General features: G+C 42.9%; 1 protein-coding gene and 1 long non-coding RNA gene across 3 annotated transcripts in view; one reads left to right on the plus strand and one right to left on the minus strand.

Moving 5' to 3' along the window:
- The window catches only part of LOC146509037 (uncharacterized), a 79547-nt gene extending 51610 nt beyond the window's left edge, over window positions 1-27937 (plus strand). The window contains exon 3 of the long non-coding RNA XR_014876965.1: window positions 683-27937. This is a non-coding gene — a long non-coding RNA (uncharacterized LOC146509037). The remainder of the gene's footprint in view (window positions 1-682) is intronic.
- plcl2 (phospholipase C like 2) overlaps window positions 17340-27956 on the minus strand; it is a 45913-nt gene continuing 35296 nt past the window's right edge. For both annotated transcript variants that reach the window (XM_085178274.1, XM_085178275.1), the window contains exons 6-7: window positions 23512-23621; window positions 17340-21423 (exon numbers count right to left, since the gene is read on the minus strand). In XM_085178274.1, the coding sequence (XP_085034400.1) occupies window positions 21217-21423; window positions 23512-23621 (317 nt within the window). In that variant the 3' untranslated portion in view covers window positions 17340-21216. The remainder of the gene's footprint in view (window positions 21424-23511; window positions 23622-27956) is intronic.

Genomic DNA, 27956 nt, shown 5'->3' on the forward strand with positions numbered 1-27956 from the left:
CTTTTATATACAGCGTGCCATAGTAAAGGTTAAGTTCTGACTTATTTTGTTATTTTTCTTTTTTAAAGAAAGTGCCATATGCTCACGGTGCCACAGCAGTGTTTCCTCACGGAGGGCATCTGCGCTGCATTGTGGGAGCGGGTTACTGCATTCCCCTGGCATGTAGGCAGAAAGGAAGTGGGCAGGTGTGATACTCTGGGAGGCAGTTCCCAGCAGAATAAAACATGATTAGATGGAAAACTCAGGAGCATCTTCAGGGGACGGAGAAACAGGAGGCGATTCTGAGCTCCACCTGCCATCTAGTGGAAATGAGATTTATGTGCAAACAGAAATAAACCGCACATTATTTTTTCTTCTTATTCCAGATAAATTTATAAAAACTACAATCATGAGAGAAAGCAAGCATTCTTGTTTTATTACAAGGAGTAAGCTGTACGTAAAGACAACTCTGTTTTGACTTGTGCCTTGCTGTGCTGCAGACCGCTGGCTGGAATGTGCTGACGCTGGCCTCTTCTCACCTGGAAACGGCAAACATGAAAAATTAAAACAGGTCATGTCTTTATTTAGATTAGGAAGTGCTGTGTGGACAGGGTGCAGTTGATGTGCGCAGCTGTGCGTTAAGTGTCTGACTCCCCTGTGACTGCACATGATTTACACTACAATGCTCGCCTCTTACCACCAGGTGGCAGCAGATAACCACGTCAGACTCGTCGTCCCCCAGACATCAGTTTCCTGTCTCAGTCTGCATCACAGGAGACGTTCCAGACAGTTAAGGATTGCAATTCTGGTTTTTCTTTTTCTTTTCAGCGAGAAAATACCAGCTTTAGTTTGACTGCAATCTTTATTTTGATCCTAACTGCGTTATTTGACACATTTTATGCTCCTGTTCTGAGTTATTAGTGACCAAAGATTCACAGCCAACTGTAACTATAAGGGCAAATGTCAGAACTATGCAGCTGTTACAGGTTAGCCACGGTGTCTATATTCACATCTCATTGTCACGAGTAGTTTTTTTTGGCACAATACACAGAAAACTGTGGATTTTGGACACAGAGGATCATTTATCTTATGTTAGAACAGTTTTATAGTTGTTTTTATTAAATATTTTCAGTGGTTTGGTTCTTTGGCTCTTTACTGTAGTCGTGTTATGTCCTAACTGACACCATTGATTTTGTTAGAAAAAGATATGAGCAGATTAAATCACTTAGAAAGTTTTATGTCATATTTATTTGTCCAAAAGCGGTCTCCAAAGCTCCTCAGGATCGGCAGGTCTGGTGCTGCTGTTCTCCTTTTCTTGGATAGTTGCTCAGCATATTCTATGACCTACTTGTCTTTAAGGTTTGCTGTCATGTTTTCTTACAGAGCAGCTACTTCTTATTGCAGTACAGTTCTATATTTTTGCTTACTGAAGCTAATGTGTGTGTCTACGTGACCGATGCAGCTCCATCTTGTTTAACACAAGGCTGGTTTTTGCCGTCTTCATCGTCCCTCGTGACTGAGTTGCACTGGTTAAGAATTCTAGCTGCAAGCAAGGAGGAAGCATGCCAACCTCTGTGTTTGTGTGTCGTCTTTGTGAATGAATCAAAAGACTGGATATTTATTAGAAGGTCATGATGCTGATTAGACCATTTATTTTGATTTATAAAAAGAAACAAAGAAGAAAAACTGAGGCTTCTGACAAAGTAAGAGATAATTAAATAGGATTCAATTACGAGTCCAGTGACTTAATAGCAATTATAGAAAGTCACTGAGGTCATAATTCACATCCATCTCCTTGCAGATGGCATTTATTAAAACTGTTGCACCCTAAGCTTGGTTTTTTCCTTTGTTTGTTTGTTTTTTACTCGGCACATATTGGAAATATGAATACTCCTCCTATATCCCATGACCTCTTGTGCCTGAAGAGTAAATTTAAATAACATAATGTAGGTGTTTACTCAGTGATGACAGCTGGCCACCATCCAACACGAATGCCTCTGAGAAGCTGTGTTTTGGTCTGGATAAACACAGTCAATGGTGGCGCTCTGCTTTTACTGGAGGACAACTGACAACTGACAGCTTTGGTAAGAAGCACAGGACGCATGTTAGGTCGTCTTTTATTATCATTATATTAAGAAATAGATATTGTACTAGAAGACTCATTTGGCAACAGCAAAGATCTTTTAGTAGAAATCTAAATTCTGGAGCTTTTTGAAACTTTATTTTGGTGCAAGGTTATTTATCAGTGTTGACGTTTATGATTCTGTATTTACAGTTTTATGTCAAGGTGGCTGTTGAGATTCGCAATAATATAGATAATGCTTGAAGATATTGCGCCTCGAGGTGTAGCAATGTGGCTGCTTGTGGTAAAAACTTTCTTTAGAAATCTCTAAATGGGAATAGTTGCTTCACTAGTTCAACTTTGTACTGTATGAACCTACCAAGTGACTCATTGTCAGACAAATTCCTGATTAAGGCTCCTCGATTACAGCAGTAATTCTAATCTCAGTTACTTAACATGATTATTCATTAAGTTAACAAACATTTATGAATCTTCCTCTTTGTTTTCATGAAAACAGGTGGAATCCCACACTAGGCTGTGCTTTGATCTTTAATGACCCGAGGTTTCCAGGGGGGTGCCAACCAGTCTCTAGGCCTGTGTGACCGGGGCCTAATGAGAGGTTAAAGGTCAGGTGTAACCGTACATTGAGAGGAAAAGATTTGCTTTACATAAGTCAGATAATAATGTGGCGCTTTGCAGCAGTGGTTGGCTGACCTGTGCTGATATTCCAATATTCGCTGCTCAGCTGGCTGCTCAGCAGCTAACTAACATCGAGCACAGTTAATGATCACTCTTGGCTGCTTCGGGACCGCAATTTCAAATCCAAAAAACCTCATTGGCCACCAGCATTCACAAATGGTGACGCACGTTTCCAACAGCAGTACGTGTTTGTGAACATGACATTAAAATATGAAACATGAAGGAACATGAGCGGCCTTTTATGAGATGCAGTGACGGTCTCCCTCATCGATGAATGGGAATATTTTAAAAAGTATAACATGGACTTCAGTTGTTGAGATAAAAGCCGATGGGACTTAGCAATCAGACACACTGTTTGTCGGTTGTGCAAACACAATTTCACGCACTTCCTCTTTTTCTTGCTCTTTAACAAGTGGTTATTGTATCAAGCTGTTTCCCCTCTTTCTCTGATTCCACTCTCTCTGGTTTTTCCCCTCAAACAATGGATCATAACTCAGACAGGAACCAGCTGCTTCAGCAATTACATTAATATCTGTCCCAGACTTTATTGGCTTGCCAGCTACTCTAATCAAGTCAAAGGGAACTAGGCTATCCCTCTTCGTAACAGAAAGTTCACCCTCGATCTGCTTTGATTGAGAATGGATGTCATTCCTCTGCCGTTAGTGCCGTAGCGTGCAGTGTTCCTCTTAACCATTACATCCAGGCGATGTGAGCGTGAGTTATGGTATCAGCCCAGAGCAGTGCCGGAGAAGAGCGGTCGAGCTCATATCCTGCCAGTGTGCCTCTGAGCAAGTCAGGCGAGACGCACGTGCCAGTGACCGCACCATTACATCAGCTACTTTGACTGCACGTATTCTGGCTGCTGCTTTGTGTGAGAAGAAGGAGCCATTATGTGGTATAGTATAGTCGGAGTTTGTTTGGAGAGCTGGCGAGGGGAAGCAGAATTCTGACAGAGCAGTTATGGCATTAGTCCAAACAGAGCTGCACTGTTCAATGGCAAGAACAAGTCGTTATTGTGTCACTCTGAGAAATACTGTAGGCTGTACTGTGACATTGTCCCCAAGAACGGGTCATTCAACTCCGCTTCCTTCCTGAAACCTCGGCCAGCTTATCATTCCCACTTTTTTTTAGCAGCAGCACTGATCACATACGTTACAATTTGTTGGATGTACTTTGAACCAAAGCCTCTGAAGGTTTCTGTTAAAGAAAAGCTGCACAATGTTTTAAAAAATGATATTTGTGTTGATACTTGGTGTTTTTCCACCAAGACATTTAACTACATGTTGACCACATCTGTGATCAGTCATGTAAACACATTATCTTGATTACGTCTTGATGCATTCTCAATCATCCAGGAAAGTAGTCAAAGGAGCTTGCAAAGAAAAGCGTCTGGACTTCTTTAAGTTACCTGAAGACGTTTCACCTCTCATCCGAGAAGCTTCTTCAGTTCTAAGGTCAAATGGTGGAGAGTCCCAGATTTAAACCTAGTGGGAGTATCCCTCCACAGAGGGACAAAAGGACCCCCTGATGATCCTCTAATCGCCTGAGCCAAGGTGTGAAACTGGGTGTGGGTCCCAATCAGCCAGAGTTTCGGGTGAGTTCATTGTGAAACCTGGCCCCACCTTATCATGCGAATTCCTGAGGTCAGATGTCCCAGGATGTGAGTGGGCGTTAAGGTGTCTGGGAAGGGATCTCAAAACTGGATTATAGATGGCAGACAGTTGGTGTCGTAAACCACCGCCTCTGTTCAAAGATGGTCGCTCACAGTGGACGTAAATGGCTTCTTTCACTCCTCTTTCAAACCATCTGTCCTCTCTGTCCAAAATGTGAACATTGGCATCCTCGAAAGAGTGACCTTTGACCTTAAGATGCAGATGGACAGCTGAGTCTTGTCCTGTGGAGGTGGCTCTTCTGTGTTTCTCTGCCACCTCCAGCACATTGCATAATGACTGAAACCAGCCCACTGAAGAAACAATGGGCTGGGAGGTCAGTTCCGTAATCATAATTATGCAAATTCTCATGACCATTGATCAAAGCCCACTGATCAATGGCCATGAGTACCATTCACAGAGAGTTGGGGAATGGCTGCAATCACAGCATTGTAAGATGGCGAAAGCTGTGCCCTTAGGCCCCCTCCTCAATTCAGAGATGGTATTTCCCTTTTCACTTAAATGTCCTCCTTGACTCCACACTCAAAACAGCGTTCCTCCCTGTCCAAGATGTGTACATCCTCATCCTTGAAAGAGTGTCCACGGGCGTGTAGGTGTAAATCGACTGCAGAGTCCTGGCCTGACGAGGTAGCTCTTCTGTGTTGTGCCATCCGCTTCACCAGAGGTTGTTTGGTTTCCCCGATGTATAAATCCTGGCAATCCTCCTGGCACTTAACAGCGTACACTATGTTACTCTGTTTGTGTTGAGGGACCAGATCCTTGGGGTGGACCAATTTTTGGCGCAGCGTGTTTTGGGGTTTAAAAGCCACAGAGACCCGGTGTTTAGAAAAAATGCATCTCAACTGCTCCGATACTCTGTGGATATCCGTAGTTTTTTTCTTTGTTTTGCTCTGACTCTATAGATGCAGTTTCTTTTATTCATATTGTTTCTAGGACAGTAACTGTTGCTCAGTATTTATTAACTCCAAGTCCAACAGGATCCGCTCCGCTTGCAGAGTAATTCACAAAAACCAGCAAACAAGTAGAAGGATAAACAACTGTGACGGCCACTTGCGTAGGCAACAGTATAGGCGCTGCACAGATTCAATGCAGGGTCATAAATCAAGCTTAGAAGTGAGAAGGGAAACAGATCAGTCTTACCTCTGTGAATGAAGTTAATCCTTTAAGATGATTAGTTCAGTTTTGTATAAACAGTTTGCTAGGGTTGGGCTAAATATGTTTGCAATCAGCAGCTGGCCTTTCACAGAACCATGTCTCTCTTGTTGTGGCCTTTATGGACGTTTCTTTATCTAGAGGCTGCAAGGCATCCTTCATGCGACTGTGGTAGTCATTAGCTTGTGGGCTTTGACTCTAGCATAATTTATAATAAGTATTTTTGTTCTTTGACGCAGTGTATGAGGCATTGGGGTTTGCAAACACACCTTAATGAATAATTGTACAACTGTTGGTTCTTGGACTGATGAATGCCAGTAGGAAAATTCTAACAGATTACCCAACCCGGCTTGTGCATTATGTTAGTAATTCAATTCAATTCAATTCAATTTTATATAGCGCCAAATCACAACAAAACTCGCCTCAAGGCGCTTCATAGATACAGAAAAAAACCCAACAATCATATGACCCCCTATGAGCAGCACTTTGGCGACAGTGGGAAGGAAAAACTCCCTTTTAACAGGAAGAAACCTCCGGCAGAACCAGGCTCAGGGAGGGGCGGCCATCTGCTGCGACCGGTTGGGGTGAGAGAAGGAAGACAGGATAAAGACATGCTGTGGAAGAGAGACAGAGGTTAATAACAGATATGATTCAATGCAGAGAGGTCTGTTAATACATAGTGAGTGAGAAAAGTGACTGGAAAGGAAAAACTCAATGCATCATGGGAATCCCCCGGCAGCCTACGTCTATTGCAGCATAACTAAGGGAGGATTCAGGATTAGTAGACGTTTGGCTCAAACCTGAGTGCTGTATGCGGATGTTGCATGTGTTATCTGGACACGGAACAGCTATTCCATTCTCTGTAAGCTAGTTTTCTTAGCAACACAATCCACATCACAGTAGCTGGTTGAAAAATGTTAACACTTCTCAAAAGGGCATCCACACAGGTGAGACGGGCAACACGTGGCAACCAACAGAGCAGGAAATACTGATGAAATCCAGCAACGTGCAGCGATAATGGTCCAAATTAGTAGGGGTGCACCACGCTGACTTTTTCTAGTGCCTATCTGATATTGAGATCTTGGCTTCAGAGTTGTGTCCATCCAGAGTACTGCTCTGATACCAGTGTTAAATTAATATGCTGTATATATTTCTAAGTACAAGGAAGTGTGGTTAGAGTTATGTCACCATAAGTATTAGGGTTGGGCGATTGGATAAATAAATCCGTGTAAATAAATTTTTACACGGGCGATTTATTTATTAATTTGCCCATGAGTAATTTTGCTAATAATGATGGAGCTAATAGAAGCAGTCAACAGGGAAAAAATAATAATATCGCTGTTTTAACAGCAACTTTTTTCATCTGTGAGCAAATGCCTCTTCAGAGTGCGCCCAGATGTTTGTTGATGGAGCTGCAGAAGCTGGTGATAGCCTAGCATACTTAGACGCATGGTGGACACGTGCATGCTCATGCACACCGCTTTGGTTACATCCGTAGGTTTACCTCTTTCATCTGGTTTAAAGCCAAAGAGATCCCAAAGTGGCGACCTTATATATATTTTTTATTATTGTCAGAGTTAACGCGCAATCAGCACGGCTAACGCAATTTATCAATTAACCCATCTGAAGCGCAGACTGAGTCAAAATCCCTGAAATGTCTCTGTCAACCCATTTCGGGCAGTTTGTCCAAAGTTTGTTCATTCTGCGCTCCAGATGGGTTCAGTGTGCTAAAAAATTTAATCGTGTTAATCGTGATGACCAGGTTAACGCCGCATTAATGCCTTAACGTTAAATTTTTTGGGGAAATTAGTAGGGATGGGTATTGATAAGATTTTCACGATTCCGATTCCATTTTCAATTCTGTTTAACGATTCGATTCTTTATCGATTCTTTTTTAAAAAGGAGAACACTAAGTTCAATTAGCTTAGAACTTTGTTTTATATCTTCTCTTTGAACAAGATAGAAATTTAGGAGTAACATGGCCTTACAAACCCAACGGTGAGATCTTAAGAGATCCACAGCCTACGGCTCTTCAATGGGGTGTCACAGGGTCCCCAGGAAAAAAAATGTAAATGTAAAATAATAAAATAAATATTCTTCTGTAGCAATAACAAAGTGTAACATAAATTATTCTGTAGCAATTACACAAGAATATCCAGTAATGTCCCTACAATTAAACCCGATTTTCAGTAAGTGAAAATCGGGGCATCTGCTGTGGCAAATAGGTGCAAGCCTTTGACCACAAACTGAGTCACTGCTCGCTGACATTCGTCTATCCTGGCCTGAAAGGAGACGCTGCCGGTAGACTGCAGCGAGAACTGCCAGCATCTGAGCCAGACTCTGTCTCTCTCATCATGGTCACCTAAACGCACAGTAATGGCAGGTTTTGTAATAAGGCAGATCGCGCTAACATAATATGCACTGTTAGTTGATTATTTACCTGCCGCATTAACGGCAGAGGACGTGCAAACGTTACCGCTGCTGCTGGGTTGAGATTCACGAGTCCGGAGCGGAATTAAAAACATTCATTTGAGGTCATCGCGTGTTTTGTGAGCAAATGCTTTTGCATATTCGTAGCGTTTCCTCCCTTAAATGAAATCTCCACTTTACAAGTATTGCAAGTTGCCCTGTTGTCATCCATTCTCGTAAAGTATAATCAAACTTTTGAGCGTTTGAGCCGCCATGTTTCCTGCCAGGTAAATGACGCTCCGCAACGTGGTGATGTCATTCGGGGCGACTGGAATCGATAAGGGAATCATTTGCAAAGATGACAAACAATTCCAAGGAATTGAAACATTGGGAACCGGTTTTCGATACCCATCCCTAGAAATTAGTGCATCCATGTTTGGACTTCTGTGTCGTAAACACACAAATCAGTCTGTGCATGATCACATTGCTCCACACATCAAAAAGTCTGCGCATGCGTGAATATATTGCCCATCGTCGATTATTGGACTGACGATTGTCGGTTGGAAGATTTCTATATATCAGCCAACCTTAATAAGTATACTAAAAGTTTCCAGACAAGTGTTAGATTGCACACAACAACAGTGACAGTATCACTGAAAGAAGCTGTGAGAGAAAGCAAATCACCATTGTGTTCACAACATTTCATAAATTCTTTACGTGTAAATGCTTCCCAGAATCCCTTAGGCCTAACATGTCGATCTTCTCTTCATGCAGAAATGTAAAACATTAGTTTCAAGCCTTTAACATAAGAATATCATCTCTGTTATAAGCAACACAATAACTTAAAGACTATTTTTTTCAGAAAAAACACTAAATATTCCCCCAAATAACACCAAATGTAGATAATTATGAAGCCCTGCTGTGCTGCTTTGATGTTAATAGCATGAAACATTGTTTAGTCAGGCTAAACCTTCAAACCTTCAGTGTCAATAAATAAACTTAACTCCTTGCCTTTGGGCATAAAACGCTTCATGGTTATACAAGGCACCCTGTAAAACTGAGTGCCCTGATGGCTGTTGGTGATATAAATTTTCCCTCCATTAAGTGTCTCCTGAGATAAGTCTGCCAAACAGTATCTCATCGTTCCCGAGGAGAAAAACGGTGTCGTTGGCTGCTGCGTTATCCATGGCATCTGCCCAGTTTCTTGTGCATTCCTCACATCTTTTGAAAGAGAAGGCTTGTGCTTCAGCCTTAAGATGAGCACTGAGAGTCTGCATTTAGTGAACCTTTCCTGAACATGGCCCGTATATGCCTCCACGGTCTCTCCTTTAACTGCACCATGGGGCTCATGACTGGGTCATGATCGTGGCAATGCTCAATCTACTCTAAAACGCACTAAGTGCTACTGAAGAGCAAACACTTGCCTCCCACAAAGGGGAAAGATGGCGCTCTGGGACAGGCAGTTTAGTGTCGAGCAGAGCATGAAATATTCACTAAGAAAAGATGTGAAGGATGGAAGAAGTAACTGCCGCGGCGTGTGGCGTTCGTGTGTGCCAGGTCTAGATGCCTCGAGGCGAGGAGACTCGTGAGCACAGACTGAAGTACAAATGTAGTGGGAGTCTGCAGTGATTCGCAGGTCATTTGAAAGACTGTCGCTCTCTGGACCTAAAAATAACTACAAAATGTCTTTAAAGGAGTTTGAATCTTTTCTAGCTACATGACAAAGCCACACTATTATTGAATATTCACCAGGAATTTGTGTTGGCTTATCCTTTGTTGTTTATCTCAATAAGCTTGGGTCTATTGATTAAGTGTCTCTGGTGGTCAATACAGGTCAATAAACAGAAGTTGATAAGTTTATTGAGCTTTTAAACCCAGAAGCATCTCATTTTAAAATGTTTAATTAAAGATGGACAAACAAAACAAAAAACAAGTTAAGGTCTCTCTTGGAAATGAGATTTTGAATCTCAATGAGATTTTTTCCCCCTGAATAAATAAAGGCCTAATAAAAATGGCAATACTGGTTTATTTTAACCTGACTTATTGTCAGGATAAGGCTCTAAACCACTTTAAGCAAACTATGTTTTTCACTGTACCACAACCGAAGAACGAGTTTGAACCACTAAGGATTGAAACATCAAGGCCTCCACCTGGCCAGTCCAGGGCCAGTTTGACTCGGGAGACCCTGCAGGGGGCATATTGCCCCAGACAACAGAGCTCCTGTGATTCACTGTGCCGTGAGCCAACGTTCCCCCAAAACGTTTTGGAGTGAGTTTGTGACCAGAGCTGAGGAAATCAGCTATATCACTGTCGTATTCATGAGTGAGGCAAAGAGGGAGCCAGAGAGATGGTGTCTCTCAGATGATTTACAAACACCTCGGCGTTCCCACAGAAGTGTTGGAGTGGGTGGCTGGTGAGAGGGAGGTTTGGGAATCTCCTGTTGGACTGCAGATGGATGGATGAATGAGTGCATTGTATTAAATAGGTTTAGCATAAAGTTTATCATTCATTTGACTGTAATATAGGATGCGTCTTCCTGCAACACACTGATCACTTTCAGTCGTGCCTTTCTCGTATTTTTGTATATATTTCTCTTGTTTACTAATTATTCCTGCTGTCTACTACCTATATTTTAGTCCAGCACAGTTGGTGTGGAGCACGCAGAATTTCATTGTAGATGTACAACGATAATAAAGGGCTATTCTATTCTAGTCTATTTAGTAGCGAAGGAAATTTTACAATTGGTCTTGTGGCACAGGTGACATCCTATCACTGTACGAGCTCCTGAGAGCAGTCTGCACGCCTAGTTGCTCGATTTTATACACCTCTGACCATGGAAGTGATTGGAACACCTGAAATCAATAATTTGGATGGATGGAGTGAATACTTTTGGCAATATAGTGTATTTCATGCTGGGAAGGCTAGCAGTTAGAGTGCAATCCACACACTAGGAGATGCGAGTTAGCCCTTGGGACCAATCAAATGACCAAAGAGATTTTAGTAGAACAGAAGTTTTTGGGTTTTCTGGTTTAATTAATGCTATGGAAAAATATCCTCATGATAGTTTGTCCTCTGTTTGCTGTGTGGAACCAAAAATGATAAACCGCTGCTGAAACCACATGTGTGCAACTCGTAATACCCCCTTTAGCTACAGAGAACAGAATAAACAACCCTGAGCTGTAAAACAATGTCTGCATTGATCAGTGATAATATCTAGCAGCTGATATGGGAATAACCATGAGTTGGATTGTTTCGATTAGGTTTTTAAATGAACTCTTTATTTTTGCCAGAGTTTGACAACAGGTCTCTTTTAAATGCTTTTCCAGCCAGTAGCTCCAAACCCAAATGTTTATTCTATTGTTTAAAGAAAAAACAAAACAAAACCGTTTGCACTTGATAAATGATGCAAAAAATCATTAGAATAATTATGAGTCAGTCAAATAATCAATTAAACGACTGGTCGTTTCAGAGCCACACGCAATATTGGGTCAATAAAAGGACCAGAGTGCACGCACTCTGTCAATAGCAGCATGTTTTATTTTAGCAATGCATCGTGGGATAAGGAAGGTTTCTGTGACCCATTACTTTGATATTATTTATTATTAAAATATTAGTGGTTAGTGTCAACCAACAGAAGCTATGCAGTAAATTAATAAAGCGGTCCACAGAAAATAAATCAGGGTAATTTTGTTTCCAGTATTTAAAGTAGGCGCAAAATTATCCAGTTTCAGCTGCCAAGTGTGATAATCATCTGCTTTTGTATGTCAGATACCTTAAAATGTAAAGAAAAACACATTCATCTTTATCCTAAATTAACAACTAAACCCAGTAGTTCAGGTTCAGCTTTAAAACCACTTAACTTTGTTTTTGTATTGATTAATTTTTTCAGACTGAGCCATTTAAATAAACTTTATGGAAATTACCACATGGAGACTTTTTGATTGATTAATTAAAGTCACACTGCAAATGCGTCATAGAAGGTTAATCCTGCTGGTATGCAAGAGCTGGACAATAACTCTTGCACTGGCAATTATTCGCTGCCAAGTTCCAGGAAAACAAATATATCAACATAAAAAGACTTCTGGCAGCAGCTGTTTGGATCACAGGGAGTTCTGAACCCAATGGCATTTATTAAACAGTCCAGGAGTAATACATTAGAACCATTACACCACTAGAGTCATGTGAACGTTTTTGTATTTTTTGTGTTTTTTATTTCGTCTGTTGGCTGAATAAAACAAGCCGCTAGAAAATGTATTTTTATTTTAAAAATGCATTTATTCATTTTTGTGACTGTGAATTTCAGATTAAGTATTCTACATTACCACTCAGAAGTTGTAGTTCTTGATCTAAAAAGTAAAGCCAGTGTGGAACTGCCTCAACCATCCAGTCGTGTGAAAGTCTGTGGGACAAAGTAAGTGCTTGGCTTTATTGCTCAAAGCCTTTATTAAATACTTTGCTGTTTCAAATGTTATTGAGTACAACATTATGCTGATGTTGTAAATTATTGTAGTTGTAGATGATAAAGCAAGGACACTTTGTGGCCATTAAACATACAGTTTATTGTCCCTGTCTGCGTCTTACTTGTTACATTCAGTTTGAAAAGGTGAAGCTGGTGATGGTGACACCAATCATTTTGCATCTTCAAAACAGGACTGTGCTAATTAATCAGTAACATCATGGTTATTTAAAATATTAGCGAGATTTTCCCTGGGTTCAGTGGTGCAAAGTCAACCAGTGTCTTTGTCTTCACCAAGCTGCTACCGAGTACTAAAAGTTCCATCCATCCATCTTCCTCCACTTATCTGGGGCCGGGTCGCGGGGGCATGAGCCTAAGCAGAGAAACCCAGACCTCCCTCTCCGGCTACTTCCTTCAGCTTGTCCAGGGGAACACCAAGGCATTCCCAGGCCACCTGAGAGATATAATCTCTCCAGCGTGTCCTGGGTCTGCCCCGGGGCCTCCTCCCGGTGGGACATGCCCATAACACCTTGCCCAGGAGGCGCCCAGGTGGCATCCTTGTCAGATGCCCCCACATCCTCAACTGGCTCCTTTTCATGTGGAGGAGCAGCGGCTCTACTCTGAGCTCCTCCCAGATGGGCAAACCCCTCACCTCATCTGTGAGGGAGAGGCCAGCCACCCTTCGGTGTCCAGTCCAACACCCACCGGCAACTAGTCCAACTTATTACCGGCTATGCAGACCAAGCTCCTGCAACGGTTGAACAAGGATCGAATGGCCCATAGCAATGGGCCAGACACCCCATACTCCCAAAGCACCTCCCACAGGACACTCCGAGGGACAAAGGTCAAAGGTCAAATGCCTTCTCTAGGTCCACAAAACACATGTAGACCGGTTGGGCAAACTCCCATGCACCCTCAAGTATCCTTGAAAAGGTAAAGAGCTGGTCCAGTTTTCCATGACCAGGACGAAAAGTGCATTATTGCTCCCGCGTCTGAGGTTCACCTAACAGACGGACTCTCCTTCCCAGCACCCTGCCATAGACTTTCCCAGGGAGGCTGAGGTGTGTGATCTCCTATAGTTGGAACACCCTCCGGTCCCCCTTCTTGAAGATGGGAACCACCACCCCAGTCTGCCAATCCAGAGGTACCGCCCCTCATCTCCATGCAACATTGTAGAGGCAAGAGGCCAAGACAGCCCTAGAACAAACCTCGTCCACCCCAGGGGCCCTGCCACCACGGAGTTGTTTAACCCCTAGAGATAGACAAGTCGTCACCCTCATCCCCAGACTCTGCTTCTTCCATGGAAGACGTGCCAGTGGGATTAAGGAGGTCCTTGAAGTATTCCTTCCACCGCCTCAGAGCATTCTCAGCCGAAGTCAGCAGCACCCCATCCGCACTATAGAGAGTGCAGGTAGACCACCGTTTTCCCCTCCTGAGGCAGTCCGAAAGTCTTTTTTCTCTCTGAAACTCTTCCCACACCTGAGTTTTTAGCTTCCACCACTGACCGAGCCATGTTCCGCTTGGCCTGTCCGGTACCTGTCGGCTGCTTCAGAATTCCTAACCAATCCCAATAGGATAGTGTATAAAAAGAGGTTCCACAGTTAAATAATGTCTCCCATCATTTTCTCTTTTCATTATATTTCCATCATACTGTGTGGTTATGTTTTGTGTGTTATCTATTAGCTCTGACTTTTCTTACTCCTGAAAATTCTGTATCCACCAGGCTCTGCTTATAACAACATGGGAATTTAGCCGGTCTTTTCTTTTCCCCATTTTTAGTAGGGGTGCAACAATACTCGTATCGATATTGAACCGTTCGATACAGTGCTTTCGGTTCGGTACGCATATGTATGAACAATACAAAATTTTTAATTTATTTTATCAACTTTCCTTCTGACGATGCTGTCTGTGTTGAGTGCTCAGTGGATCTGCGCTCGACAGTGCAGCCTAGGCGGAGTAGTCGAACGCAGATTCACTGAGCGCAGGACAAGCTAGCAAGACAGAAGTTAAGCTCTCGTTGCAACATGGCAAATTGAACCTCCCCCACCCTCATTCAGATCTGGCGTTTGGAACTATTTTGGTTTTCATGTGACGTATGACCCTGAAGGTAAGCGCGTCATGGACAAAAGTAAAACAGTATGTTGGATGTGCCAGCAATGCTCAATTACATTGGTGGGAACTAGTGCGTTAGCGCAGTTAGCTTGTTAACGTGTTGGCCGTCCAGCGATCTGTGGTAGCTCGTTAACGGAGATTTGCCGTGTTGTGGCGTTAACGTCATTTCAACGAGATTAACGCTGACAGCACTAGTGGGAACACAACGAATATGACTGCACATTTACTCCGACATCATCCTAGTGCAAAGACAAGTGGAAGCAGACAAAAACAACAAGCATGCATGCTACAACTTTACCCGAGTCATTTAGACAGCCGTTAGCACATGATTCTCCTTATGGGGACCTGATATGTTTAATATGCTGCTGAGAATATAGCCCAGAAGAAGCGTATAGTATAGCTTTTATTTTGGAAAGAGCCATTTCTCTGTAATAAACTCTCTTTTCCAAAGATGAGTGATTCCTCAATCAGATAGATTTATTTATTTTTATTACTTTGTTGTTTCAGCAATATTAAATTTAAAAACTGTACTTTTGAGTTAAAATATACATTTATAATTTTAATAAGTGACAAATTGAAAAGGCATGAACATTTTTTTTGTATCGAAAAAATATCGAACCGTGAATTTTGTGTATCGTTGCACCCCTAATTTTTAGAGTTATGCTCCACACTCCAAGCTTAGGGGTCATTCACACCACTCTTCACATTCACACAGGCTTCCCGTGGGGTTTTAAATGTCATCTGACTGCTGACTGACGAGGTGTCAAAGATAAGAATAGTTCGATCTGTTGAGAGGATGGAGGAGGAATCAATAAGCTGAAGAAACAAGTGAGGAAAAAAAGATCATGATACAGAGTGATATAAAAACAGAAGGATGGAGTCTAAACTCATGACCTGTACTCCATCTCAGACCTCATCTGCAAAAGGTATCTGGAGTCTATCGCAGCACGTCAACGCTGTTTGGCTGCAGTAAACTCCTCCAACGCAAGCAGGAGGGACACGCATTGTTCTGCCAGCGTCGAGCTAGCACAGGATTCAGTGACGTCTGCTTGGAAAACCCAAACAGAACACATCTTCACTGACAGCCTATGCTGCACTGCCTTTTGTTTTATGCCTTGTCCAAACAGCTTCCCACAGAGTTCACTTGAGTGCCAGCGCGCCGCTGTAAACATGCAGATGATGATTTAGCTTCAGACGTTGCACTCAAGACCCATCCGTCTATCCGTTCATCTTAACCGCAGTGCTGTTGCTTAACTTCTGGGAAAGTGTGAGCCAGGCTTCGTCTGCTGATTAATTCCAGACGATGTTTAGTGTCATAACCCTCCACCCTTATATTGTTTGAGAGCCCTCTTCATTGTAAGAAAGCTCTCCTAGGAAGTTGATTTACTCGACCACAAAATTTATACATCAGGACAGCCTCTATTATCACATCGCTGCGTTTCAGGTGACGTTTGCTAAATCAAGCTATTTTCTTTTCCAGAAAGGAGTACTTGGATATGTCATTTTTTTTTAGGGTTTCAATTATGATTTGTTATCTAGCAGATCAGCACAAAGATAGAAATTACTAGTAAGACTGTAAAACCTGCAGCCTTGACACTATAGAACAATATTTAACGAGTCCCACTGACAGCAGAGCATGGCTCAGAAAGTGCCGATACCCTCGTTTTGAACTCTCTGATGGCTAATAAAAGACATTTTGCTGTATAAACATTCGGGTGACATGCTAACGCTCGTTAAAAAGCTCTTTACAGAAAGCATTAGAGGGCCATTCGGGTCAGTTTCAGTGCTCTTTACACCCATTTAGCTGATTGTCACTGCCTCCACGCGTGGTAGATCATTGAAGTTGACCTCCAATAAAAAAGGGAAAAAACCACAGCTGATTAATAAATTAAATCTTTTTTAGTGACCATGTGTCAAATCGAGTATTGGTTACTTGCTCTTTTCTCAGTTTTTGCAGTTTTCTCAGTTAGGGACTCCAAACATAATACATTCGTGACTCGCTATATAAATAAAGTTTGTTTGGTAGCAACTGCACAGCTGTCTTACCCATAAAATAGGGTCTGCCTTTGCTCGCTACCTCTGCACGAGCACTTGTGAGCGTGCATGCTGGCGACAGACCCATCCAAAGCAAGCCGAAGCTTTATTTCCCCAGGCTGCCTCTGCTCAGCTCAACACACAGGGAGCTAATCGATACTGATGCATGTGCAAAAAAAAAACCCGGCTGGGGGAGTTGGAACGAGGCATCTCTGCCCTTGAAAATAGTCACATCTTTGTGGACTCGCGCACTGTGAACATGATTGATGTGAATATTAAAAGCGAAACGAACCTCGGGAACATTTAGCATTCTTAAGGCTGTAATGTGACTTGGAATAAGAGCAGCAGGAGACTTGGATTCAATTCCTGGATTAGAAAGCATTAGCGAGGCCTGCGTGAGTCAAAGCTGCAGGGAGGGGATGAAAAATAGGTGGAATATTCCTTTAATGCAAAAGGGATTTTCTTATTCTTTGAGAAGGAGCAAATGGGGATTCAGTATGACGCTGGGATGTAAATTACCTAACAGAGCAACCTACATTGGCAAAAATAGGCAGAAGCAGGGCTGACTGGAGTGGGAAGGTCAGTCTGACACGGTGCAGCCTGAAGAAGAGTGGAGGACGGCTGCAGCAGGGAGGCGGGCGAGCTGATCGCTGTGCAGTGAGAGAGCAGATGACGGGAAGTAAGTAAACACCGCCTAAGAACGAGGAAGCCATCTCTGCCCCCAGGTTAAAAAGTATCGAGTAAAGTCAAACACAAACACATGATCTATCCAACAATGTTTATTGAGTTCATTTTTTTTTTTTTATTTGACAGGTAAAGAGACTTGAAATACAGCTGAAATGCTCTCAACAACAACTGTAAATACGCCAACTGGCACAGCACTGACGTCTTGTTGTGGGTTCGTGATCTGCAGGAGGTGTGGACAGCATTTAAAAAAAGAAAAGAAAAAAACACATCATGAGCAACAAGGAAGAATTTGAAAAAGGATGCAGACATTTATGGATGTGTTTGGCTACACTGACAGCTAGCAGTTAAATCCTTTTTATTCTGTGGACAAAGACATTGATGTTCAGCTTGTTTGAAAAGGGCTACCACCCTGCTTTAAAAGAAAAATCCACAACCCAAGTCATGTTTGTTGAGTGTAAAAGACGGGCAGCTGGTGAGCAGAGTCACACAGTTAAACTTTTTAAGGTTTCAGCTTTATCTCTTTAAAATTTAGGACTCTGGATCTTCCTGATCGCACTGACCTAATTTGTACTCTCAGATCATTAAGCTCTCCCCATAAGGCAACAAATCAGATACTCGTTTTGAAAGTTTTCAAAACGAGACCTTCTGTGGTCCAACACATTATTGTTGTTATTGTTGGACTCGTGTAGAGTAGCTTTCAGAATAATCCTCAGCACCGTCCCTCAGTTCATCATCTGTCTGACCTAAACCAGATTCTCTTCATTGGCTGCCCCTCATGAACAAATCATTTAAATAGGTCGGTGAGGCTTCTGTGCGCCTCAGGTGACCACGTTAGGGATATCCGCTCTCACCGTTGGATAGCGGGAGGCCCACAGAGGTCACTCACACAAAGGCTGATCTCCACATTTGAAACTGGCCATGTTAAATATGAACATCCACCATTTTTAATGTGTATATATAAAAGACGAGCATAACCGGCCTCCTTTTAAAGGCTCTGAAATGTCAAATGCATTTTACATCATTTTCTAGGGTTAATTATTTTATATATACTTATTATTTCAGGCCGCATTTGTCCGGTAATTAAAAATATCTGCTTTACTATTGTGACATTATAAATAGAGATAATATTGGAGGGACAAATGAAAGGCAAGCCGGCGTGTCAATGCAGCAACGTCACAGTAAAGTCATGTTCAAAGACGACACCCTTTTCTCAGTCCCTGCTTGCACTTGCTTTTAGTTAGCAGCAGCGAGGCCGTTTAATCAAAGGGAAACTGTGGATCGATGGCTGCTCTGTCACCGGGAATGGTTATGAAGCTTTTATTACTTTGAAGTCGGTGTCCTTTATCTACCATCTCTTCAGACCTGAGTTTATATTCTTACAAAGGGTTGTCAAAGTGCTGTTAATCACAGGCAGAATCTGCTTGAGCTGTATGATACAGTTTTTCGTCAGGTGAGAACTTAAAAGTGGATGAGTGGAGCTGCAAAATGAAGCATTTCAGGGAAACATCTTTGTGGCGTAAACTGAATCCAACGCCTTTTGTTTTTGTACTTCCCATACAAAGTGAGTGCAGCATGTTCTCATACCCGTGGTGTCAAATACTGCCATTCTTATCAAAGCTGCTAACGTCTGACACACAAGGAGTCCTGTGGCACCTCTGCATTGGTGCACTGGAGTACTGCAATAACAAGACCGGTTTTACTTTCAACTAAAGGTTTGTGGAGGACATGGTGTTCCAAATAAATGCACAGGTTGCATTTTCAGTGTGCAGGGCTTTCTAAATATAGCCAGTCAGTATTTAGTATTGAATGAACGCAACTACAACTTCCCTGCTTCCCTGCACCTTGGCCAAACATAACTCTCTCCTACCCAGACCTCCCAGGCACCAAGTGCACTTGAGTTTATCTCAGCATCTCAAACATGGAAAGTATAAAAGATGGACGCGGCGACGCTAATGTGCTTTAAACTTGTGTTCTTTCATGGCCAGCAGGGGAGCGATGACTCTGGGTACAAAAAACCTCTGATGGTAGGGGAATCTCTGGTAAAATACCCCAGACCTAAACGTAAACGCTTCTAATGACGATGGGATCAATCGCTAGCTTTGGGTTGTCTTAAACAAATGGGGAAAGTGCTCGGCTTCATAACAGGATTTTACTAACCAGCGACAAAGTCACGGGGCTGCACCCAGTCTACAATGTGAGTTCCTGTCTCACAAACTCCCAACAAATGAGGTTAGTGATTTCAAGCATGTTGGGGTTTAATTAGGTCACCTTTGTCCGTATAGATTTCATTACGGCTGTTATGGACTGTGTAATGGTTGATGGTTATCACTGTTTGTTGAACACTGGTTTTGACTTGTGGTTGTTTCAGTCTGTTAAAAAAGGTAGATGTAATAAGATGAAGGCTCATCCAGCAATTTTTGGGGGGTCAATAATTTGTTCTATTTAATTCAGTTCTTTTATTAATTATTTTTATTTGGTGTTGTTTTCGAAACCTTTTTCAAATTTACAAATTTGTAATTTTGAAGAGTACTACTGTGTCCATTTAATATCACTGTGACCTGTGAGGCCAAAGGTCAACTTGTGCGCATGTCTTCAGCCGTGTCTTAGAGAGCGGCAGTGTTTGAAGCCTTGAGATGAGTCCCTGTAGGAGCTATTCAATGATTCTGCTCAGCAAAACCAAGTAATTACAAGAAAACAGTTTTCTTTTGTTTCCACAGCCAGAACAGATTTCTCATTTGGTTTATTTTGAATATCTGTGGAATTGGTTTGGCTCTTTTTTTTTTTTTTTTTTGTCTTGGAAGAAATCTACTATTTTTAATATTTATTACAGGTTTCAGCACTCTCGTGTGGGAGGAGCATGCTCCAACAATAAAAACCCCAGATATTCCCCAATGAAACGCTAAAATGTGATTAAAACTGCGAGCTGTTGAGTGCACTAACGTCCAGTCACCGGTTTCTTCCGTGCAGTTGCTGGTTCTGAATTTTGAGACTTTGTTGTTGTTTGCACCAAAGAAACTGTATGAATACATTCTCTTATTCGTCCTTCTGTCTCGACGTGTTGGCGCGCTCCACCGGGAAAACTCGGGTCCTCGTGATAAACCTCGTTACCGGATGTCCACAGACAAATAAAACTTTGTATTTCCACAGACATATTCATATATCTTTTATAAAATAAATCTTGTATTTCCAAGTGTACAATAATAAAATGATGCACTCTGCAGAAAAAAAGGAAACTCCATATATACACACAGTATACTGTTTTGGCAGACAGAAACATGGACAAGTTCAGTATTGTAAACAGCTCTTTACTCCCATTCACATGTGTTCGTCTACCATTTATTGACTTCTCCCGTCGGCTTGTTGTTCCTCCTGTCCCGTTACATTCATACAGTAAATCCAGAAAATTGTGCTTTAGGAAATCTCTTCCAACAATCCGCGGCTTTTTTTTCCTTCATATCTTTTCTTAACACCTGTTCTGCTGAGTAGAAGTGCACTGTCTCCAAACAGTAGCTGAATGTCTTAAACAGTCTGGTGGCTGGTAGTTCACTCATCTCTCCTGGTTCAGTCAGGAGAGTTGGGGTTAGAGGAATGGCAGCAAACTTGTGCAGTGGCGTGGAGGATGTAGAGATCTGAGCTTGATGACTGGGAAGATTTGGTGGCACATGTGCAGCAAATGGTCCATTAGTAATTTGCCAGTTATCTAGACTTGAAGCCGTTTGGTGAACTGAGCTCGTGCCTGGAAAAGCAGCGGCGTTTTACTGATGCCAGAAGTTAGAGGTTAAAGCTGCGCTTGGGATGCGGGAATGTTTGTGATGGAATGTGTAGAAACACTAGCGTGCACGGAGCGGTGATGTCTGGGTAAAGACACGGACTGGTGAAGGAGCAAAGCTTTGGGTTTTGAGCTCAGGAGGCAGGAACAGAGTGGAGGTCTGAACGTGGGCGTCAGGTCTGCGGGTCTAGTTGTCCTCGTCCGTCAGCTCCTCCTCCGCGACGGCCTTCTCCGGGATGGCCTCGAGGCTGCATCTGCTCTTGGACTCAGAGGAGCCGAAGGAACCGCTCACCGCGCTACCTTTAGTCAGTTTACAGGTGAGCGCGGCGTAGTGGATCTGCTTGAGGTTCTCCTGGACTTCGCTTCGGGCATGCTTCAGTAGATCCGCCTGGCCCTGAGAGGTAAACGCAGATCAGAGTCAGGCAGCAGCAAGTTGGGTGTCAGGAAAAACTGTAGCTTCTAAAACTTCTTTCAGTTTCATTTGTGCAACGCTAATTCACTACACAAACATCTCAAGCGGTGTTACACTGTAAAATAAAGAAAACCATACAATATCAAAGAGCACCCCAAATATCTGATGGTATATTATTAGCATATATTTTCTATTCTCTATGAACAGCACTTGGGAACAGTGGGGTTAAAGACCTCTAGTTGAACCAGGCTCAGCTGCAGAGCTGATCGCGCTCACCTCTGTGTTTAGATTAATGTGTTGAAGAGTTGTGTCAGTGTCAGATTTAAGATGTTATTGGCTCCGAAAAGTTTATTACAAGGTCACTGACTCAGTCCATAAACATTCCAGTTTCACTAACACGTCCCACAAAGTGTCCTCGTGCCTCTGCTGTGTAGTGACAAACGTAACGAATCATCCATCCGTCCATCTTTTTAAACGCTTGTCTAATTCAAGCTCACAGAGGGGGTGGAGCTTATCCCAGCTGTCATTGGGCGAGAGTCAGACCCTGAACAGGTCGCAGAGCTGAACACGTCTCCTGTATACTTTAACTTCACTGCAGTTGGTTTTATAAGCACAACATACGATTGAGTTTTTAATGAAATTTGAAATGTTTTTCACACCTAGTTCTACTTGTGACTTTATTTTTCTTAAACATGAATTCACTGCATTAACATTACCCGAACATCTGTGCAGTTCTAACACTGAAAGTCCACAGCAGGCTTAAATAGTTCATTTTAAGTTGGTTAAAACACAAGTTACATGAGGTTTCTTTTATACGTGAGAGCCTTTATCATTGTGGAACACGTCACTGTTAAAGCAGCATTTATGGCCGACTAGATCGTTTTCCTGACCAACAGATTTCCTCCCAGCAGCCGAGACGAGGGGTGTTTCTCTGGCTACGTCCACACGTACCCGGGTATTTTTGAAAACGCAGATTTTTCTATGCATTTGCACCTTTCGTTCACATGAAAACTGCGTTTTTGGTCACTGAAAACGGAGATTTTATAAACTCCGGCCAGGGTGGATATTTTTGAAAACTCCGTTTTTGCATTTACGTGTGGACGAGAAAAATGCAGAAAACGCAGCGTCAAAGGTGTGCGCCTTTTTTGACGTCACACTGTGCGCCACGTTATTGTTTCGGTGAAATGAATTTCTACAATACTGTTACTGTTAATTGTACTCTCTGCAGTGTTTAAATGCTTACATATACACACACAGTTACTGTCCCTCCACACATACGACTCGGTTCTGCTTCTATGCCCCAGCTTTGTTTACTATTTCCCACCGAGGCTTCTAGACTTCTGATTGGCCAACATTTCTGCATGGTTAGGAATATAGCGCCACCTGTTGCTTTGGCATGTTCCTAGCAGCGTTTTCCTTCATTTCTGCCTTTACGTGTGGATGGGATTATTTTTTAAAACGAAAACGGAAAATCTCCGTTTTCAAAAATACCCGTGTACGTGTGGACGTAGCCTCTGTCGTCACTTCCTTTAAATGTCAGAGTAGCTGATGCTGCAATCATCAACGTGCACTTTAGTTCATCTTGTCAGGCCGACTATGATCGAAACTTGATCTGCACTGTAACACCTTATTGATTAACAGTGATCAGCTCTGGTCCTTAATGTTGCTGTGGCAGGGAACACACTCTGTCCTTTTAGCCATAAATCATACGGCTCACTGTGGTCTATCTCTTTATTCCTTTCCTTTGTTTCGTTTGTATACAGTCTACATGCCATTGTAGCAGGATAAAGGTTAAGTAAGCTGAGCGTATACAAGCAATCCCTGTGTCCTGAAAATCTCAAGACTCCTCTAAACACTTGCTTACAGGCACTTTTTTCCCCAACTGATGTCATGATGTCAAAAAGGATCAGAAGAAACGTGGCTTAAAGCGAAGTGAGAGGATGAAGCGAGCAGGGCCCATTGTAGGATAAATAAAGGTTATTATGCAAAGCTCCTCTAAGCAATTTGGTGGCATTGGCCTCCATTAATAAAACTGTCTCGACTTCGAAGCGATGTGACTGAAAATCTCACCTTCAGAATGGTGATGTTCCACGTGAAGCTCTCCACAGCCTTGTGCAGCTTTCTGCCTTTCAAGCCTTCCTTCACAGCGAGGTCGTGGAGGTTCTCGTGAAATTCCATAGCTGCGAGAGAGAAACGGACGAGAATGAGTGTCGAGTCAGTGCGGTGTTGGTTTAGGAAAGAACAGCTGCTGCGAGAGTGGAGTCTGGGATATGCGAGGCTTGCTAGGCTTGTTGTCGCTGTGAGGAAACGCATGCAAGCAAAGACCCTGGCATGTATTGTTGACATTCACATTTCTCCAGCAGCTGAAAACTTCAGTCTGTGGAAGTACAGAGACTCTCCGGAGGTGGGAGAGCATTACTGTCTCCTCGCTGCACACATACGAGGGGATAATGGATCGCAGTGGCCACAGTTACATACACACCAGGTCTGGACAGCAGGTGAGATTGTCCTGTAGCATAAACTCAAGTGCCTGCCATGAAAATATTAACAGTCTTGTGGAAAGCAGATGTGATGGAAAATGTGGTGTTTTTCAGCTTTTCATTCACCGCGGAAGGAAAATGTTTCCGACTTTTCTTGGGACTGCTTTGTTTTATTAGAATCCACACAGTGTTTATACATAGATTTTCACTGGGATGTCCCTGTTAGCGGGGAACTGTTTTATGCCTCTCTTCAGCATCATCAATGGGAAATCTATATCATGCAGTGACTCGTGTGCAAATCCTGGGTAAACCCTCCTAATACAGGGATGCTAAGGGACAGGAGTACAGAGGAGAAGGAAAGAAAAAACCGAGGGGAGTGGAACAGTGAGGCGGGATAAAAGAGACGCAGAAACAGAGAGAGTGGGAGACGGACACGACGCTCTTTCACTGTGGATTAGCATCACGGCCTCCAACAGAGGAGGGATTTGTCTCCTGAGGAGCTTTCCCACCTCTTCCCTCCTCTATTTTCCCCCTCCATCCTCTGCATGACTGAGTCTGACTAAGGACATGTTTAAAGTTGACTTTGCTTTGCAGCAACAGGAAACTTCAGCCTGAGAAGCATAAACCAAAGGCAGACAGAGCACAGACTCCATGACTGCGTAACACCTCCGCACTGGAAACTCCACATACATTTCCGCTTGAATCTCTGATAACAGCTTGAGCCAGTCGTAGTTCCTGTCGGTGCTGTTGCCATGGAAACATGGTGTGCACGAGAGAGAGAGGGAGAGAGAGACAACAACCCCCCCTACCCCATTTGTGTGAAATCTCCATTCTAGGTGTGTGGTGCTGGGCTGTTTCGGAGCCGCTCAGCTGAGGATTTGCGTCTGTCACCAGACTTCTGGCGTGAATACAACCTCAGGAAGCTGACGGGACTCAGTCAGTTGTGACACATTTATCATATTTGAAGCAGATGTCACGTCACCGCTCCCAAGTCCCAAGTTGTTTTTTTAATTCTCCCCACCATTTTTTGCTATAATCGAATGTGAAACGACATCTGTTTAATTCCAGGTCACTACTGTAACTACAGAGCTGCTGCTGCTGCGCACGTGAACCATGACGGTGCTGAAGAAGGTGCATGTCGCGCACACGCTTAACTTACACTGAAGGTTGCCTAGCAACATTTTATGGAGTCTGGCTGGCAAGAAAGGGGAAAGCTCGTTCTTAGCAAAGCATTTGAGACTCTGATCTCTGAGGTAATGCTGCAAGACGGCAACTGTACAGCAAAGGCCGCTTCGAGAAGGCGTAATGTGAAGGATCGCGGCGTGACCGGAATTTTTCAGTAGGTTAAATTCATAATTCTTTCAGCAAGACAGGATCATATCTACTTATACCACACATGCCACTAAAACCTAATTTTATCAGACATGGAGTACAAATCCAGATTAAGCAATTATCCAGGTCTGGGTCACAGGGGCAGCAGTCTAAGCAGAGACACCTGACCTCCCTCTTCCCACTATACCCAACAGCACTTTCACAGGACACTGAGACGATCAGGATGTCCTGGAGCGCTCTGGGTAGGACGTGCCAGAAACGCGTCGCATAGGTGGTGTCCGGGAGGCGTGAGCTACATCTTTCAGTGTGGAGGAGCGGTGGCTCTGCTCTGAGCCCCCCCTCACTGAGCTCTCCGGCCTGTGTCTGTGCCCTTTCAGAGTACACTACTCCTAGCTCGTGGCCACCGGTGAGGATAAAGCGTATATTGATCAGTAAATCTCAACTCATTCTTTACCACAATGGGCCGGTCCCCAGAGATGCTGCAACAATACAATAGCTTCTTGGTCAATTGCACTTTTTTCTGCTTAATATTGCTGAAATTAAGCCTTTTGGCTAAGAACTCACACAACTGTACTTGTATACAGTCGTGTGTCTGTATGTATAACTGGAGTGATGATAAAATGTTGACTCTATGTAGAAATGTTCAGAAATCTACATCTTAAAGTAGAAAAGCTGACAAGCAGATAATTAGAAAATGAAAAGAATCAAACGGATTAGAAAGCTTAAAGGGACAAGATTGTTTTAGACCGTTTGATTTTTGAGAATCTGTCATTTTATCTTGTAAAATAAACTTCGGCTCTTTGCTTTGTATTCTGCCAAATGTCACAGTGGCTCCACTTTGCACTGAATACTGTAATTTCGCACTTGGCATTTAAAAGAACATCTTCTGTGCTGATCATGTTAGTCTGCAGCAGCTTTGGCCTTCCAGCTCCCCCAAATGTTAATTGGAACCTAAGCGAGTATCGGGTGAGGGAGGTGACATCCCAGTTTGAGCTACAAACACCCGACTGAGTTCGCCGACACCACCTACGTCCATTTTCTCTCTCTTCTCCTCCTTCGTCTGAGCTGATGTGATGGATTATTCACAGCTTTAATAGCTGCTCCTCATTCTGCTTTCTGTAAAAGGGGAATTGGGTTTGTACTGACCCAGTTTCTACTCAACAGACGCACAAAACCACGCTGCATGCACCGCTGGGATAGAATTATGTCAGTTTGGGATGGAAAATAAATCAACGTTCAAGTTCATCAGTTTGCCATCTGTTGTGTCCTAGTTTGCAATTGTTGGTTGTTTAATTTTCTCCAGTTGATTTTGGATAATCATATATAAATATGCTTTGAGATTTAAGTCCCCGTCATGCTTCTCTGGAAGCTTTTGAAATAACAAAATATGTTTGTCTTCTTAAATTTGTACTCCCGTCGTACTCGTTTGTTTGACTATAGTTTCATTTAAAGTGTCCTAATGTGCCCTTTCACACAGGAGGTTGGCCGCTGCACCCTGCCGACATTTTTGAGGCAGCTCATGGTTTTCACGTGTACTATATGCCGTTTCATGTCGTTCTGCGTTTCTATTGGTCGAAATTATTCCACACGGGCCGTGCAGTTCAACGCAGCTGAACCAGGAAACGCTCGCATTTGCTGCATTTGTCAGGTCGGACTGAGGAGCAACTTCTGCAGCCAAAAAAGCACCAATACCTCCAGTTCCCCTAGTGGCCACTTGAGGCTGGCTTTGAAAAGCAGTCAATTCTTGTCAGGCTCTAAATTTGTAAAATATAAGGAAACAAAAGCGTCTTTGACCTGTACAGTCCCACGTAACAAATCTCCAACTTTACCGCGTTAAAAAACATGTTTACAGTCGACCACTGTAGACAGTTTTCCACCCTGAACAACTCTGAGGGTCCATTTTTTAAGTATTCTGGAGGTGGAGGCGTGCCAGCTTTAATTAAAGAGTTTAACTGACTGTAGCGTATAACATTTAATCGACTAGTGAACCGTTCACATGCCACCCTCAGTCTGTGTCCGCCTACAACACTTTACAATTTAACTGGATCATAATCGCTAGTTATCTGCTATGAGCCAGGCTGCACTAAAGAGGTGAGAGCTCAACAAGAGTGATGCGTTAATTCAAAACTCAGTTTGGTAACCTGCGCAGGCATACGAGCATATTCAATTATACGATAATAGCCACTTTTTAAATCTCCTCTAAATCAGCAACAAATCAAGATCAAGCATCTGCCCCGGAACACAACAGAACTGATAATGAAACGCAATTTTGTGAGGTAAAAATGATCTAATAATGCCTGGCAGGCATCTTTAACAGCTGGCACATGTAATCTCACTGCGGTAAGACGGTAACAGTAACGTCATCGTCTAAATTTGCAAACTGCAGACAAAGAAAAGCCAAAAAAGAGGAAAAAAAAAGACGCCTTTTGATGTGTACGATGAAGGCCGTACAGATCACAGGGTGTTATTATGGCTGAGGGACACAAACAGGTCGTGCATTTAGGACAGACGCTGTTCTGAATCGTGCATGCTACAGTCCAAATTGGAGCCAAACAGAAAATGCTCTAAATAAAAATTCAAAGGCTTTGGGGGATCTTTCTGATGTCAGTAAGTTCAAGTACATCTTTAGCCCAAAGCCACTGGCTGGTAATTGTTAAGGTCTGGAAGGTGGTTGAAACGAAAAACCACCAAAATGCCTTTGAT

Source organism: Neolamprologus multifasciatus, chromosome 11 (genome assembly GCF_963576455.1).
Source record: "Neolamprologus multifasciatus chromosome 11, fNeoMul1.2, whole genome shotgun sequence".
Classification (NCBI taxonomy): domain Eukaryota; kingdom Metazoa; phylum Chordata; class Actinopteri; order Cichliformes; family Cichlidae; genus Neolamprologus; species Neolamprologus multifasciatus.